At 33.8% G+C, this 17,200-nt stretch overlaps 2 protein-coding genes and 1 pseudogene across 2 annotated transcripts; 2 read left to right on the top strand and 1 right to left on the bottom strand.

Annotated features, from left to right (window-relative positions):
• Positions 1-349: 349 nt before the first annotated feature.
• Positions 350-6,800, bottom strand: LOC121391377 (annotated as a pseudogene).
• A 144-nt stretch (positions 6,801-6,944) lies between these two features.
• LOC121391376 (RIB43A-like with coiled-coils protein 2) lies at positions 6,945-8,238 on the top strand. Its single transcript, XM_041523031.1, has 6 exons — positions 6,945-7,061; positions 7,106-7,171; positions 7,584-7,687; positions 7,760-7,841; positions 7,969-8,108; positions 8,157-8,238. Exons 1-6 carry the CDS (start codon positions 6,945-6,947, stop codon positions 8,236-8,238), a joined length of 591 nt encoding a protein of 196 aa, XP_041378965.1.
• Positions 8,239-11,766: 3,528 nt separating this feature from the next.
• On the top strand, positions 11,767-15,088 carry LOC121391375 (tRNA (cytosine(38)-C(5))-methyltransferase-like). Its single transcript, XM_041523030.1, is given in 6 exon segments — positions 11,767-11,816; positions 13,869-14,092; positions 14,095-14,407; positions 14,709-14,782; positions 14,785-14,886; positions 14,889-15,088. Coding segments are annotated over 6 exon segments (963 nt in total).
• Positions 15,089-17,200: the final 2,112 nt, after the last annotated feature.

The raw sequence follows: 17,200 nt of genomic DNA, 5'->3' as shown, positions 1-17,200 counted from the left end.
TTCTTCTAGATCTACAGAGGTCTTGGATCTGGAGATGGTTATCAGTTGTTGTTGATGAAGATTAAGAATTGATTGAGCTATAACTGAGCATTGTTTCCTCTACAGCCAGACGAGAGAGAGACGAGAGAGAGAGAGAGAGAAGAGAGGAGAGAGAGAGAGAGAGCGAGAGAGAGAGAGAGATAGAGGGAGAGAGAAGAGAGAAGAGAGGGGAGAGAGAGAGATGAGAGAGGTCCCTGGCGAGAGAATCCAGAGAGAGAGAGAGAGATGAGAGAGGAAAGAGAGAGCGGAGAGAGAGAGATAGAGAGAGAGGGGAGTATTTAAATTAGTTGATGCTACATACACCACTTACCTGGTACCACCTGATGTGAGCATGAAATATCGGAATACCTCTATTTCTAACAGTCTGAAAAACAAGTTCATCTCTCTGTACGGACACCCTGTAATTAGAGAGACTTAAAAGAAGTTAAAAAGTTTATAATTACATTGACAATATTTAGTTTTAAAAAACATGAAGTTACAATGACATCTAATCATAGAAATAAGTTATAAAAGATTTTTAAAATTCATTTATTTAAGTAAAAGGATGATAGACGGACAGAAAGATCAGTAAAGTTACAGATAATAACTTGCCTCATCAGTGATGTCAAGAATTCCTAATGGATCACCCAGTAAAACCTCAGTGCCTACAATGATAATAATAATGTATATTTCCTAGTACACTTCAATCAAATGTTGCTAATTAAGTAATCGTTATAGAGTGACTGACTCACCAGCATTCATAACCAACAATGTCAGGTTGAATTGCTCTAGAGCTTGTGGTAATTTACGTCTAATATGTCCCAATATGTCTCATTACCAGTATGTACATCAAGTTCTATCTTCATCCTCTGATAGCAGCTATATAGAGAAGAAGAAATAGTTTTGTTAACAATCTATTACAATAAACTCTCAAATGCTACCATAAACAAATGATATTGTAGTATTATTTCCATTTATATAACTAGTTGCTGAGCACAAATGATAGCACATATACACTTAAACAATTAGAGTAATAGAATAAAATTATAAACACATTTTTATTATATAGTCATATTAGAAGAGAAACTCTAATATTTGATTGAAGTAGGAACACTGATAAGATAAATATGAACTATCAAAAGTGAAATTTGCATTGCTATATCTGCTATCTTGTTTTAATTTTGACACTATTTCAATAGAAACTCTTGAGGATAACCAAAATATAATAACAACTCAATACCAGACAATTAATATTCATTGTATATTATATAGAGACATAATAAATTGCTATATCTGCTCATGTTACACAATAAGACAATTGACACACTTCATATGATAGGACATATGAGCTAGCTTGTATGGAATGCATACAGTGACAATATTACTTCCAAAACACTCTCCAGCATTAAGCATATAGTTTGAACAATCATACACATTTATTGGAAAACTAAACAATAGTTATTATTATAATATATAATTGTTAAATCTTGTTATGTAACTAGAATGAGTTCATTATAACAGATATCAACTGATAATAAGTAAGTTATGTTACTGTTTTGAAAAAATATAACTTAGTAATTTATATACTAAGAGATTCTCTCAATCATAGTACAACAAGACCTTGTATAGTTATCATAATTACATCTATTCAAGCGACAATGTCTCACCAGACCTCACTAAGATGGAAATCACGATGTTGTTTTAAACTGCACCCAAAAATGTAATGATATAAAGTTAGTTGTTATGACATTAAGTTAAACTATATCAACTTTATAGCATGTGGTAGCAAAATATGTAGTTATGTCTTGAGAGGTATTTAGTAAGCAAAATTACACAATAAAAACAGTTGACACACTTCATATGACAGGACACATGAGCTAGCTTGTATGGAATGATCTAGTGAATGGTAATCAATACTGCTACCACAAACACAGCTGGTACTCTTCCTAGTGTGGTTTTAATAATTATCTTATAATTACTGGAAAACCAGAAACACAATATTATAGTGTATAGTATAATTGTCTAATGTATAGTCTGTTATCTCTAGCCATGAGTGTTTATATTGAGACATAAGGCTTACAGATTATAAATTACTTATAATTATAATGTACAAGATATTGTTGCTAATTTCAAGACACGTGTTTTTCTGCTTGGCTCATGCAACATCCAGAAGTTGTTATCTAACAGGTTATGTTGTCATTGTTTGAATATATGTTGTATACAACTTACAAGAGCAAGTAAACTACATCTTTTAACTGGCAACACATATAGCAACCTATGAATCTATTAATCCAAAGTGTGAACAGTACAAACAATGGTGTGACTGACAATCCTTGAAGCTCCTTACTAGTTTGCTCTTCTATATTACTAACATTCTATAGTAATTACTTTTCCACTGACACATTATGCAATCTTTGTAGCTCTGACAGTGTTTCATTGTGAAGTCAATATCTTCCAAAACAATATATAATAATCTTTTTCAATTATAGTCTTGCTAAAGTCATGTTTCAAACTTAGCATTGTAACATGTACTAAATAATGTAGAGCATATAAATCTTGTACATGTATGAGTACATAATATACAACTTGGAAAACATGTATAGAAAAGTGTATGCATGTTTATCTACTTCATTCTATGTTCTTTTTAATGTAATAATCACTAGTGACTACTGTGTACATTATTATTGAGTTTGTACAGGATACATGTAACAATTATAGTGACTGCTACTAACTATACTACTTAGATTAAGCACATAATGAAATAGACAGAAAAGACAGGAGGAAAAAAGTGCCGAAACCCCTACTCAATTGATTAAATGCAGGTAGGTCTCTTGGGACAGTTGGGGATCCTGTTATTGCATTAAGATCAATTACTTAATATTTCAGTTGTAGACAAAACTTGTCATCTGAACTATCTGCTCATGTCATGCTTCTTTTTGATTGAATGACCTGTTCTGTCTTGGGACAGCCTTTAGAAGCATATACAGTGGCATTCAACTCACACAGAAGTTGCATTATTTGAGTTTATTTAATTAACCACAACTACACGTGTACTGTTTCTGTGCTATTTTTTGAAGAGAAAGCCTAACACTGAGTGGTATGGAGTCAGTTACAATTACATAAGAAGTTGTGAGAAACTTTAGGGTTTTGTAATATCTGTGTTTTAAACTAGAATGATGTTTATTATCGTGTTTTTTTTGACAAAAAAGAAATAAAATAATATCTTTTGTAAGTAAAGATATCTAGTACTTTGTGTGCCCACCTCTGCTTGATAACAGCTTCAATTCTTCGTGGCATTGACGATACCAGGTTTTGTATTATCTCTGATGGTATATTCTCCCAAAGATCATTTAGTGTGTCCCATAATTGAGAGAGAGTTGTTGTTGGCAATTTTTCTAGTTTCCTCTCTAAATAGTCCCATAAGTTCTCTATTGGGTTTAAGTCTGGAGATTGTGCTGGCCATGTAGTACAATTAACATCATTTTCATTCATCCAATCTGTTATTACATGAGCCTTGTGGCAAGATGCATTGTCATGCATGAAGATGTAGTCCAAACCTCACGGCTGATGGAATCATTGCACTTTCTAGTATTTCTAAATACTGAAATCTATCCATCTTGCCTTTGACTTGTACTAATATGTCCTTTTCATTGCCACAGATACATCCCCACACCATCACACTACCACCACCATGCGCTTTACTGTACCCTGTATACAATTCTCATTGAATTCTTCTGATAGTCTACGTTCGTATGTACATTCGACCATCACTATGGAAGACATTAAACTTGGACTCATCAGACCATACAACTTCACTCCACATATACTCTGTCCAGTCCCTGTGTTCCTTTGCCCATTGGAGACGTTGTTGTTTTTGTCTCGGCAGTAACAATGGTTTCCTTCTCAGATATTCTACCATTTATCTGGCATCTATCAGTCTTCTCTTCACTGTACTTGAGGAAGCCATGACATTATCTTCCTCCTTCCATATATTTTTCAGAAGAGGTGCTGTTAGTTTACGATCTCAAATTGACTTTAATACGAGACTTCTATCTTCTCGTGTTGAAGATAATTTGGGACGTCCAACTCTTTTTTATTTGTGGTTCATCAGTTACTGATTTATTTTTCCTTGTATTTTTTGGATAATATCATTTATTGTACTTTTTTTGGTATTTTTAATTGTTTCGATATAGTCCTAGATGACAGTTTTAATTTGGCGCAAAGCTATAATTTGACCTCTCTGGAACTCACTGGTGGGTTTTCCTCTGCGCATGTTGTGGTCAGCTTTTTTCTAATTGTTTCCAGGCACACTCTTTGTAAGTCAAGGACTTTAAAACAAGTTATTTATAAGCGCTGCTCTAATTGCTCCTGTGTAAACAGCTTTGATAGACGTAAACTGAGCAGCTGTAAGATGTTCTATCAAGTACTGCGCCATTGTCTCAGAAAATAACCTTAAGTACTATTTTTTAATGAGAAACACGTGGGTGGCTGAAACTCTTTTGAGTGCCACTGTAATACTCACAAATTATTTGTCACTTTCAATAACATTAATGAGAAGATGGAAGGACAAAGGAAGATGAAACTCCTCTAAATGCCAGGTAGAGTTTTTTGAAATTATTATATATAGACTAGACCACAATAAAGGAAGTCATAAAACTACTTTATTGTGGTCTAGTCTATATATAATAACACAACTCCCAAAAGCTATATCCGGCATTTAAGGAGAATTCATTCTCCTTTATCCTTCTCATTATGTACTCCTGTAATTAATTAGAAAATCCACAACAGAATATATACATACCTTTAGCTCTGACATCATTAGGATAGATCCAACGATTATACATATCCATAATGTACACTCTATCATCTTCCATGAAGTCTCTCTCATGTCCATTACCCTTGAGTTAATCATTAACGACCATATATGGTATATAAAAAAACGACAATGTTATTAATCACAAAAACTAAGCAACTAAAGTGATGTACTACAAATTCACATTCAGTACATTTTAATCATTTTCTAATAGAAAGCAAGTATAGAGTGACAGTTTATAATACATAGCTTGTAAGCATCAATTGCTAAAAGATACTTTTTAAATAATAGTACAGTTAAAATGACATCTTAGATATATTATTAGCTATGAGATAGAAGCAAAGAAATAAACAAGTTAACTAGATTGTTTACAGAGATTGTAGAGAATGAGTTATATTGAACATACCTCACTCAGGCAAAGGTGACCACAACAATCATAATAATTATCATTATATTGTCTAACTATATTCTTTATTGTAAGAGACTGGTTAATTAGTGATGTACTTTCTAGGCATGTGTGTAAAATACGATACTCACCTGATGAGCATCAAAGTCCACTATCATGACTTAGCAATGCCCTCCAGATGTTGAAACATAAAACTGGAGGGAGAGACAATACAACAATGTTGTCATAACATAGCCTACCTTGATAGCTAATGTTATATCAGCATATGCACAGAATCCACCTCCTTCTTCACTGCAACAATGATGGAATCCTCCTCCTATACAATTAATAAAATTTAATTATTATTTACAGAATGCATTTTGAATATACCAATATTAATAGCCCAGCCACGTTCTTTAGCTAACTTCCCCAGCCTAAAAAGTACAAATGATATTGTTAAAAATTTGATACAATGAATATGTCCATCAAATCGATCCATCCATCTATCTATCCATCTATGCATCCATTCATTCATCCATTCATCCATCTTACCAGTATAGTTCCACCCAGTCTGATAACGAAAAGGTCTTAACATTTTATTTGTACCACAAAATTAGGTAGTATAGCAACAGGAGGTACTTCAACAACTACTGCCACGTTAGCACTAGTCTACAAAAGAAATGATTATATTATGACAGTCCTTATCACTTTAGCTGAATAGTAGAGTAGCTTAGAATAATCAGGACATTATCATCATATTATATTATGTAATAACTTATTATGTTTGTAGTCACAGTATGGATTAAAGTTAAATCCTATACTAACAAATATATATGTACAATCAAATCATATTAACTAAATTTATTGTTTAATGTATAAGTTGATCAAAGTATTGTCAGTATAATGTTGGTCATGTTGTATAATATTGGACAGAAAATTTGTCTCAAAGCAATGTAGTCATCACTTTGTCTCAGTTTGTTAAAGGAATAGCTAAAGACAACTTTAACAATTGTATAATAAATTAGTAATAAAATTTCAACACTGAACCAGAAAAGTGATGTTTGCAATTACAACTTAATACACACATAAGGTATGTAAATAGTCAAGTAGATGATGAAGCGTAAAAACCTTTTGTCACTTGATCACATCTCTTGTGTTTTAAATTACCACAAATGCACTCAAATAGTACTTATCTATTATAATAAAAGATGACACAATTATAATAGATCATCATAATTACTAAATACCATCATGACGGATTTACCTTTAAACTTTGTATGTATTCTGGAGTATGAACCATTAAAAGGTCCTCTTCAGAGGCTTCTAATGGTTTGGATCTTGTCCCTTCAGATCCTCTCACCATCCCCTGGTCAATTAACATTTGAAATATACGTCTCCATTTTGTACTATCAAAAGGATGAATGCCTTCCAGTCCCCAAAATGAGATATCATAATCAGGTGAATATAAAATAGGCCATTTTTTTGCTGATCAATATCAATGTATAATCTCACTCTTCTATTGTGCTGGGGTTGATCATTATTCTCATCTGTAGGCTCCTCAGGAACACTTTGCTTGCCTCCCATGATGTATTCCGTGTACTTTTAGCCACGGTTAATTAGAAGGGCGTGGCTATGCAGTTCGGGCCTTGACTTGTTACCATAACAACGCTAGCAAATGCCAAACTGCACTTGTCATTAAATTTTCTCTATCACTGAATTTCCGATACAATGTATAAATTAGATGTAGCAGTGGATGCACGAGAAGCTGCTGCCATTGAAAGACGCCAAAACATGGAAAAACAGAGGCAGAGCAGGATATTTAATGCTAGACAGAGGACCATTGGTGTAAGCATAAAGTCAAGTAGAGATATACACTTTGTATTCTTTAGATGGATATAGAAGCTTTAGATGATCAGATAAAAGGACGAAACAAAGAGAAGAAATTGAGAAGCAACGCACATGGCATTTGGTAAAAATAATAATTCTTACATGTAAATTTTATATACATTTGTATTATTACATGTATCTTTATGTATTAGCTAATGAAATAAGCGTACAGATAAAATAGCAGAGATTATGCAACAACGTAAAGAGAAGGAAATACAAGCATTAAACAAAGTGAGTACAACACAAACAAAGTGTTTACAATGTAAACAATTGTATTGTATTATTAATTATTGTATTGTATTGTATTTAATTAGTATGGTATCAATCTCACAGTCCACTTGTAGAATATTCGCAAAGAGAATCAAAGAATTGAAGATAGACTAGAATTGACTTGAATGATCCAGATTTTAAACAGAAAGATGTACCAGCTAGAGTAAGCCACATATCTGTTATATTACATACATAATACATCCTCATTAGATTTCTGATGAGGACCCTTGTCTGAGTATATCAGGAATGCAGGTATTCTCTGGTGAGGATCTCCAATATGATAGTAGGAAAGATCTACAGAAAGAACAGATAACGTAAAATGCAACTGGACAGAGCATATGATAAATACGTTTTTATTTAGGGAATGGTTGATGTCAACAAATTAGCGAAAAGAAACGTCTTTCAATGGAACAAAAGAAAGGAGATCAGTTGTATAATATGAAAGCAGTAGAAATGGACCAGAGAGCTGTAGAATTGGCTGAAGCTGATGATGAAGCACACGCCGAGCTCTTAATGTAGCCATTAAAGACTACAATCAGGCTTTGGTCAGTAGAACTAGTACACACTATCAGTACCTATTCACATTAACTTTTAGTTCAAAGAGAAAGCTGCACTGCAGCAACAAGTCTTGCTCAAGAACAAGACGATAACTTTATTGAAATGGAGTAATCACATTCATGGTGATATGTTGACAGAGAATCCAGCTGTAGCTCAGAGTGCTTTTGGACCTCATCGGTACAAGCTAACATGAGGAAAATTATTAATACTCTCTTTTTGTTTTAGAGTTATACCTGATCGTTGGAAAGGAATGAGTCCAAGTCAAGTCAGTGATATACTGCATACACAAGCCTTACAGAGACTATGAGAAATTGGTATGCAATAATACACATGAGGGAATATTATTTTAACATTTTACTAACAGAGAATACTGAAAGAAGAGCAAGAGTTAGAGAGAGAATGGGAGAGAAGAGATTAGCAGAAGCTAGAGCAGGTTTATTACTAGAATTACAGACTAAGAAAACAAAGAGAGCAATTCAAAAAGAACTAGCTACAGAGAATAAGCAACTGGCTGCTGACAACGAGCAAGGTACCAGGATTATGACAACACTGGAAAAATAATTACATAAATTCTTCCTCCAGACAAGACGTGATGAATTGTGAAGTGTACACTAACCCACCAAATGAAGACTACTTTGCTCAATTTGGTACATCAAGTCGATGAGATACAAACCACACATTACCAATTGACATTACTGAAACGGTTATTACTTATTATATAATATTGGCAACAAGGAACATCAGTTGTAGGCTTAGTAAAAAGAAATAAGATTGTGCATAAAGGTCTGTATTTAAGACTTGTTCATTATTGCTGACTTAGAGGCACGATATTCACGGGGGGGTGGGGGGGGGGGGGGGGGGAGTCTTCTGGCCGATTCTTCCCAGAGACATAACCAGACACTCCCTCACGAAGCTAAAATATAACAATAAATACATATATAGGAATAATACTACAGACTTACTTTCTTGCGATTGTGATGAATCAAGAAATAAGCAACAACTACTATAACAGCAAAGAGAGAAAGATGGTAATAAAAGTGCCATGTCCCATATCCATGAATATGTCTCCTCTTCATCAACAATTACGTCTTGAGAGGCTAAAATAATAATATATAGCTAGCCTTGTAATTATACTGATCTTACCTGTTGTTGTTTTGTAGTAATTACTTGTGTTGTGGGCTGTGCTTTGGGTGTATTATCATCGACTGGAGGAATATTACCTTCACCTAATAATAACATATTATTATTATAATTATATAAAATGACTCTCTAAATACAAAACATCATAAAAAATAACCCTAAAAATAGGCCTGAGAAATGGTATTTGGCTATATCATTATGGTATGATATCCCACTGAGATCAAAACTATCACACTTACCTGGTCCGCAGTTTATCGTCCCAAAGATGATCATCGTTCATATTAGGAGGAGCATTTCCGCTTATCAGAGAGTCCTAAATCAAAGGGGGTCACAGGTTCCTTTGGTCCATCAGTCACTTCAGGAGCTTCACCAAGATTAGCATCTTTGTTCTTCTCTGGTTTTAGTCTGACCAAAACAGTATTATTTGTGTGTATTAAGAGGAGATGAGGTCTTAGATAGAGTAGGTGGTTCAATTGAATTATTTTTATTAGTTTGAACCATTAATAGAATTGTTGGTTGTCTTGACATCTCCACTAGGAACATTATTAGTTTGATCTAAAAATCTTGGGTTTTATCTTGATTTGAGTTTGCCTATTCTCCTGGATTTAGTCTTCGAGTCTTTCCTACTTGTATTGGGTTAGACAAGGGTTCTTTTGGGCTCCTTGATTTTGAATAGTGTTCTTCCAGCCTTGTCTTCCTTGATCTAGATTAGATGGAGGTTGCCTTTGGCCTCCTTGTTGGTAAGATGGTCCTCCTTGATTTTGATTCCAGCCTTGTCTTCCTTGATTTGAATTATATGGAAATTGCTTTTGGCCTCTTTGTTGGTAATATGGTCCTCCATTTTGATTCCAGCTTTGTATTCCTTGGTTTGGATTAGATGGAGGTTGCCTTTGGGCTCCTTGATTTTGATTCCAGCCTGTCTTCCTTGATTTGAATTATATGGAAATTGCTTTTGGCCTCTTTGTTGGTAAGATGGTTCTCCATTTGATTCAGCCTTGTCTTCCTTGATTTGGATTAGATGGAGGTTGCCTTTGGGCTCCTTGATTTTGATTTCCAGCCTTGTCTTCCTTGATTTGAATATATGGAAATTGCTTTTGGCCTCTTTGTTGTAAGATGGTCCTCCTTGATTTTGATTCCAACCTTGTCTTCCTTGATTTGGATTAGATGGAGGTTGCCTTTGGCCTCCTTGTTGGTAAGATGGTCCTCCTGATTTTGATTCCAACCTTGTCTTCCTTGATTTGGATAATCTGAAGGTTGCCTTTGGCCTCCTTGTTTGGTAGATGGTCCTCCTTGATTTTGATTCCAACCTTGTCTTCCTTGATTTGGATAATATGGAGATTGCTTTTGGCCTCCTTGTTGGTAAGATGGTCCTTGTCTTTGTCCTAGGTATTTGGACCTTGCCCTTTGTGTTAGGCCCTCTCTGACCTGTGGTGTGCTGGTCTGGGGCAAACATTACTATCACTTTGAGAGATTTTTCTACTTCCATTCTCACGAGCTTTTATATAATGAAAAGATGACCCTTTATCAAAACAACAAATAAATATTGTCACATATTATATACTATTAATCACCTGTCTTGTTCACAAATGTTTTAGAGGGAAGTAATAGGTCCTTGTCCTTCACAGTATCCTTGTTACCTGACTTTTCTTCTAACACATTACTACCTAAATGAACATTACAAAATGGATTAACTACAAGTGAAGCATAAGTACATCTTTTGATGAGCATGTTCTATATCTCATTTTACCTAAACTCTATACTAAGATATTTTAATCACAATTGTCTGTCTATATTAATACCTATATTGATATCATTAATATAGTATTAATAATAATAATAATAATAATAATGAAATCAACTAAAATGTTTTAGACTTAAGTGCATTTGTTTTGCTTTTTGCTGACTGGTCTCTTTATCTTTTTTGGAAGTAATGACATCTCAAAACAACAATTTTTTTCCACTTAACATATTATAATATATCAAGAGTCCTAGTATTATTTTTGGCCACATGATATATACTTTATTGTATATATATTTGTATGTCAATTTACATTGTTTTATTAGATTTGTTGTATGCAACTTTCAAAGTCAATAAATGAAATTAAGTAATCAGAGATGAACGTCACAATCAATGAACTTAATTAGTGCTACCACAAGCACTTTGCATGACTCTCACTTACAACATAAGTCCTTTATAGCAACAACAAGAGCATCAAAAGTCTTAAGACAATTTTTCACAAAATATTTTTGTTTGAATTATATCTTTGTTTTACTATAAACACAGCTAATGAGTCTAAGACCTATTATGTAGAGTATGTAGGGTGTAGTGCTCTATATTAGATATATAATTTATAATATCAGTATAGATTACATTACATTATGTAACATCAAACAACATCAACACAACATCATGTGATTGCTAAAACAAACATGTCTACTAACTGTAAAGGAATTCAATTGAATAAATTTTGTGCATTTTGTAAGTTTGAATTCAATTAAAACTTTTTGTGCAAATTCATAACAGTTGCACAGCAGTTCACTAATGGGTGTGGTTTTAGCAGATAATACTGATGTAATAGAAATGAGAATATAATTGTAAAATCATCCTGACATTATTTGATGGTACTACTGTTGCTGAATGGGGCTGTATTATTGCTAACTTTGAAAACTGGAGAGTTAGCACTTAGCAGAAGCTATGGACTGCTCAGATATTTTCTCAATCAGAAGCTTTGATCAGTCAGAAAAGTAAGAATAATTGTGATCACTTATTAACAATCAACCAGTCTTTGCCCACATTGATTGATTTGTGAGTGTCAGGTGTCCTAATATTGGCTTCAGTTACATGTTATGTGTGTATGTCCATTTTAATGATTATTAACTGTAATAGAGTACTTCCCCTGATGTGTTGTTTGCTTATAGACATGAATGAATTTATAAAATTTATTTATAGTTGTAGGAACTTAAAATGCTAGACAGTTAAATATTTGACAATGACAACCAATGCATGCTATAATTTTAAACCTCTCTTCTATTTCAAAGGTTTCTTTCATGACTATCTGCAAGAGCACATAAGTGTCACAAAGCGACATTAAGGAGCATCCAACTCTCATAACTAACTGTTGTCTATCATGTGCTCCTGCTGTAAGTCATAACTGAAAATACAATAAAACATCTGGGAGAGATTCATATGAGCCAAAGCAACAGCAACATTATAGCAGGATATGAAAGCTTTATGAATATTATAAGGTGGTCATGTGTTATAAAATTTATTTGAATAAGTAATTTTCTCAAATTTGATACAACTACATTGTATTAATGATACCTTTATCTGATGACACAGGACACAAATGCTTGTCCAAGTTGAACTAGCATAGAACACATCTCACTCTTGAGACCACCACATGCAGCATTACAAGTAGCTTCATCCAATGACTGAAGAGCATTGATATAAGTAGCAGGTAAAACCAGATGAAAGTGACTGGCGAGCTAATTCCTTCATTTTTATTGTGTAAAAACACTTTACAAAAATCCTAGTAAATAAAATAAATACAACAATATAACAATGAAGGTAGCTACAATAATTGTCCTATATTAAGTGTATCATGTACATAGCAACCACTGGAATTTGAAGTTTTATATCATTAGCTTTTAATGCTGGCATACTTGTATAATTGTTGAAATGTAAAGGTATTGTTGTAAGGGTGCAGATCCTGTCCTTAATTCTATTACTTAGTGGTAGTATGATTGTTCATATAGATACTGCATAAAGACTCTAATCCTATGTTCATGATAGACTACAAGGTTAAAAAGTGACTTCAGATGATATTTTAGGGAGAGTGTGCTCCTAGAGGTGGTGCTCCTTTGAGCTACCTTGGGATTAGTGACTCTTACATAATTATTTCTTAAAGACAACCCTTTTTGTATGCAACAAAGAATAAATGTTAAGTAATGATGCATGACAACCAATGAATATTAACTATTACCACAAGCACTACATCAACAGGTGCGATTTAGAAATTTGAAGTTTCTCTTAGGTTAGCTAGCTGTTTATAGGCTTCTAACATTTGTAGTGTCTATTTTATCTCTCCAATCTCAAAAAGTCATGGTTTGCTTTAAAATTGATATCTTCAAAACAAAATGATTATTGTCTCGTTCACATGAAACCAAGGGGGTGTGGCAAACTGACTAGACTAAGGTCTTACCTCAGTCTCTGTAAAGGTAGCATCTTTACAAACTTTGTCAAACATTTGGTGCTTTTCACCATATAAGACTAATGAAGATAAGCCAGCACAAACACTTTGGGCCTTATCATTATGTAGAAATTCTTCATTAATATTTCTTCCTCTGTATATAATACCATGAACTGTTCAGTTGCTTTACACTTGTGGTTTTTAGAATATCCCCAATAAAAATCTTTTCTATACCAATTGAGATTGTGGGAGAGCACTTTGCTGAGGGAATTGGACTAGACCAGCTACTGATGACTAGTAACAGGACAGTAAACAACAAGGATAGCTTGACCATGGTATTACTCTAAAAGAAAGGGAAAAGATGATTAAATTGAATACATTTAGGTTTAATTGACTTACAATAAAGTCCAATCAATAAATGGTCTGTTATAACGAATTTAGATACACTCAATGTAGACCGCGTGTACTTTTCCTGAAGCTTCTAATTCTCTTTAATCGCTGTAGAAGCACTGGGCATTAATAAGAGTGCCAAATCATACGGGGTCTAATTAATGCCCAATACTTCCGAGATTGATGGAACCTTTGCAAGTGATTGAATTCTATGCAGGTATGGAGGATGGCACTACGCTGTCAAGAAGACAGGACTTGACTTAACTGTACTGAAAGCTATTGATATTAATACAACAGCAATTGTGTATACAGACACAATTTTCCAACTACCAAACTTTTCCAAAGAAACATATCAGGTTTTTTTAACAGCAAAGGAACTGGACTTATTGTCAGCAGATATATTCACTCTTTCTCCTCCGTGTCAGCCATTTACCAGGCAAGGAAAGAAGAAGATTCTGCTGATCACAGGACAGATAGTTTCTTTCATTTAATGCAAGTTTTAGTGGAGATGAAGAATGTACCACAATATCTGATGATGGAAAATGTTCAAGGCTTTGAAGTATCACAAACTAGAGATCATTTCCTGGCTGTCCTAAAGAAAATTGGATATAAAGTGCAAGAGTTTTTATTGTCTCCCAAACAGTTTGGCATACCTAATTCAAGATTACGTTATTATCTGTTAGCTCGACTACAGCCATTATCCTTTAGTGTGGATCTACCATCACATCCTTATCAATCTATTGACATTATTACACAGTACTTACCTTCTAACTTGTCTGAGTTTACTAGCATTCAAAGTACTGATGGAAATACATTGTGCTCAGTATTATATACTGATACTAGTTCTGAGTATGAAACAATACCATATGTTACTGCTATAGAACAGTCAGAAACTGATTGATACTCTCATGCCAAAGATAGAGAGACTTGTATTGATGATGATGTTCCCAAACACAAACAAACACCTCTAAAATTAGCTCATGTAATTAAACCAATATCAGATTTTCTAGAACCTCTCTGAAGTAGAACTCATTCAATATTTTAGTTCCTAATAAAGTTCTTCAAAGTATGCAATGGCATTAGATATAGTACAACCTCAGTCCACTTCTTCCTGTTGTTTTACACGTGGATACTACACTATACTGTAGGTACTGGATCAGTTCTTCAACATAATACTCAGGCCAATCTAGACAGACTATATAGGATCTATCAAGAGAAAAAGATGGCTGATAACAGTGAAGGCAGTCTGGAACCTCTAAGAGAGAGTTGCAACTACGATATTTTACTCCTAAAGAAGTAGCAAATCTAATGTGTTTTCCAAGTGATCATACTTTCCCTCCTGATATAACGTTAGGACAATGTTATCGGTTGCTAGGTAACAGTGTTAATGTTTTAGTTGTAGCTACATTGCTACGCTATTTATTACTAACTAAATAATGTTTTATATATTTTTTTAAAAACATAATTATTACATTGTTTCAAATCAAAATCACTGGCTGAAGAAAGTTACTATAATTAAAAATTGTAAAGAAAATATCACACAATGTTCATTAAGTTAACAAATAACTAGATAAACTAGAATAAATGGATGTTAATTACAATCATTAATCTGAGTCAGTAGTTGTAGCAATAATAGTTCAAAGATTATCATTGTTCAGATTATGAGGAGCATTTCCATTATCAGAGGAATACTAATTTAAAGGGGTTCAACGGTTCCTTTGGTCCATCAGTCACTTCAGGAGCTTCACCAAGATTAGTATCTTTGTTCTTCTCAGATTTAGTCTGACATCTCCACTAGTGACATTATTAGTTTTTGATCTGTTTTTTTTTATCTTGAACTTGTCCTCCTTGATTTGGATTTTGCTTATTCCCTTGACTAGGATGGTATTGTGTATTCAAACCTTTTCCTACTTGACTTGGGTAAGATGAGGGTTGTTTCAGGCCCCCTTGCGATGGGATTAGATTCTGGCCTCCTTGATTTGGATAAGGATTCCTCCACCCTTGTCTTCCTTGGTTTGGATTATAAGAAGGTTGCCTTTGGCCTCCTTGTTGGTAAGATGGTCCTCCTTGATTTTGATTCCAGCCTTGTTCTTCTTGATTTGAATTATATGGAAATTGCTTTTGGCCTCTTTGTTGGTAAGATGGTCCTCCATTTTGATTCCAGCCTTGTCTTCCTTGATTTGGATTAGATGGAGGTGTCTTTGGGCTCCTTGATTTTGATTCCAGCCTTGTCTTCCTTGATTAGAATTATATGGAAATTGCTTTTTGGCCTCTTTGTTGGTAAGATGGTCCTCCTTGATTTTGATTCCAACCTTGTCTTCCTTGATTTGGATTAGATGGAGGTTGCCTTGGCCTCCTGTTGGTAAGATGGTCCTCCTTGATTTTGATTCCAGCCTTGTCTTCCTTGATTTGGATAATATGGAGGTTGGTCTTTGGGCTCCTTGATTTTGATTCCAGCCTTGTCTTCTTGATTTGAATTATATGGAAATTGCTTTGGGATCCTCTTGTTGGTAAGATGGTCCTCCTTGATTTTGATTCAACCTTGTCTTCCTTGATTAGGATTATATGAAGGTTGCTTTGGCCTCCTTGTTGGTAAGATGGCCCTCTTTGATTTGAGGAAGCTGTCTCTTTGTCCTAGGTAATTTGGGACCTTGCCCTTTGTTGTTAGGTCCTTTAGAGGAGACCCTTTATCAAATAACCAATAAATATTGTAACATATTATATATTATTAATTACCTGTCTCATTCACAAATGTTTTAGAGGAAGTAACAGGTTCCTTATCCTTCATAGTATCCTTGTTGTCTGTCTTTTCCTCAAACACATTACTACCTAAATGAACATTACAAATGGATTAACTACAAAGTAAGCATGATAAGTACATCTTTGATGAGCATGTTCTATATCTCATTTTACCTATACTCTTATACTAAGATATTTTAATTACAATTGTCTGGTCTATATTAATACCTATATTGATATCATTAATATAGTATTAATAATAATAATAATAATAATAATAATAATAGCAATAATAATAACAACAATGATAATTATGTGCCACAACTAAGTGTTATAGCCTTAAGTACATTTGTTTTGCTTTTTGTTGAGTGCTCTTTATCTTCTTTGGAAGAAATGATATCTCAAACAACAGTTTTTTTCTACCTGACATATTATGTATGTCAAGTGGTCCTAGTATTATTTTTGGGCCACATGATATATACATATATATATACTTGTATATCTATTTGCATTGTTTATTAGATTATTTCAAAGCCAATAAATGAAATTCCTCTACATACAGTAATCACTGAGGAAGATCACAATCAATGAATTTAGTTATTGCTACCATGAGCACTTCAAATGGTTATGACTATCACTCAAGTATGGGGGTATGACTATCAATTTATAAGTCCTATATAGGAACAACACAGCCATCAAAAGTCTTAGGACAATTTTCACAAAATAATTTGGTTGATTTATATTGTTGTTTTACTATAAAACACATTAATGAGTCTAAGACAAGAGTATGTAGATATAGGGTGTACTACC

Source organism: Gigantopelta aegis, unplaced genomic scaffold (assembly GCF_016097555.1).
Source record: "Gigantopelta aegis isolate Gae_Host unplaced genomic scaffold, Gae_host_genome ctg2248_pilon_pilon, whole genome shotgun sequence".
Classification (NCBI taxonomy): Eukaryota; Metazoa; Mollusca; class Gastropoda; order Neomphalida; family Peltospiridae; genus Gigantopelta; species Gigantopelta aegis.
Note: the sequence above shows the minus strand (reverse complement) of the source record. Positions and strands in the feature narration are given on the sequence as shown.

Coding starts and splice junctions, on each gene's coding strand:
- LOC121391376 (XM_041523031.1), top strand. CDS start 6,945: ATGTATAAATTAGATGTAGCAGTGGATGCACGAGAAGCTGCTGCCATT. Junction 7,062..7,105: donor CTAGACAGAGGACCATTGGT/GTAAGCATAAAG, acceptor TGTATTCTTTAG/ATGGATATAGAAGCTTTAGA. Junction 8,109..8,156: donor AGTGCTTTTGGACCTCATCG/GTACAAGCTAAC, acceptor TTTTTGTTTTAG/AGTTATACCTGATCGTTGGA.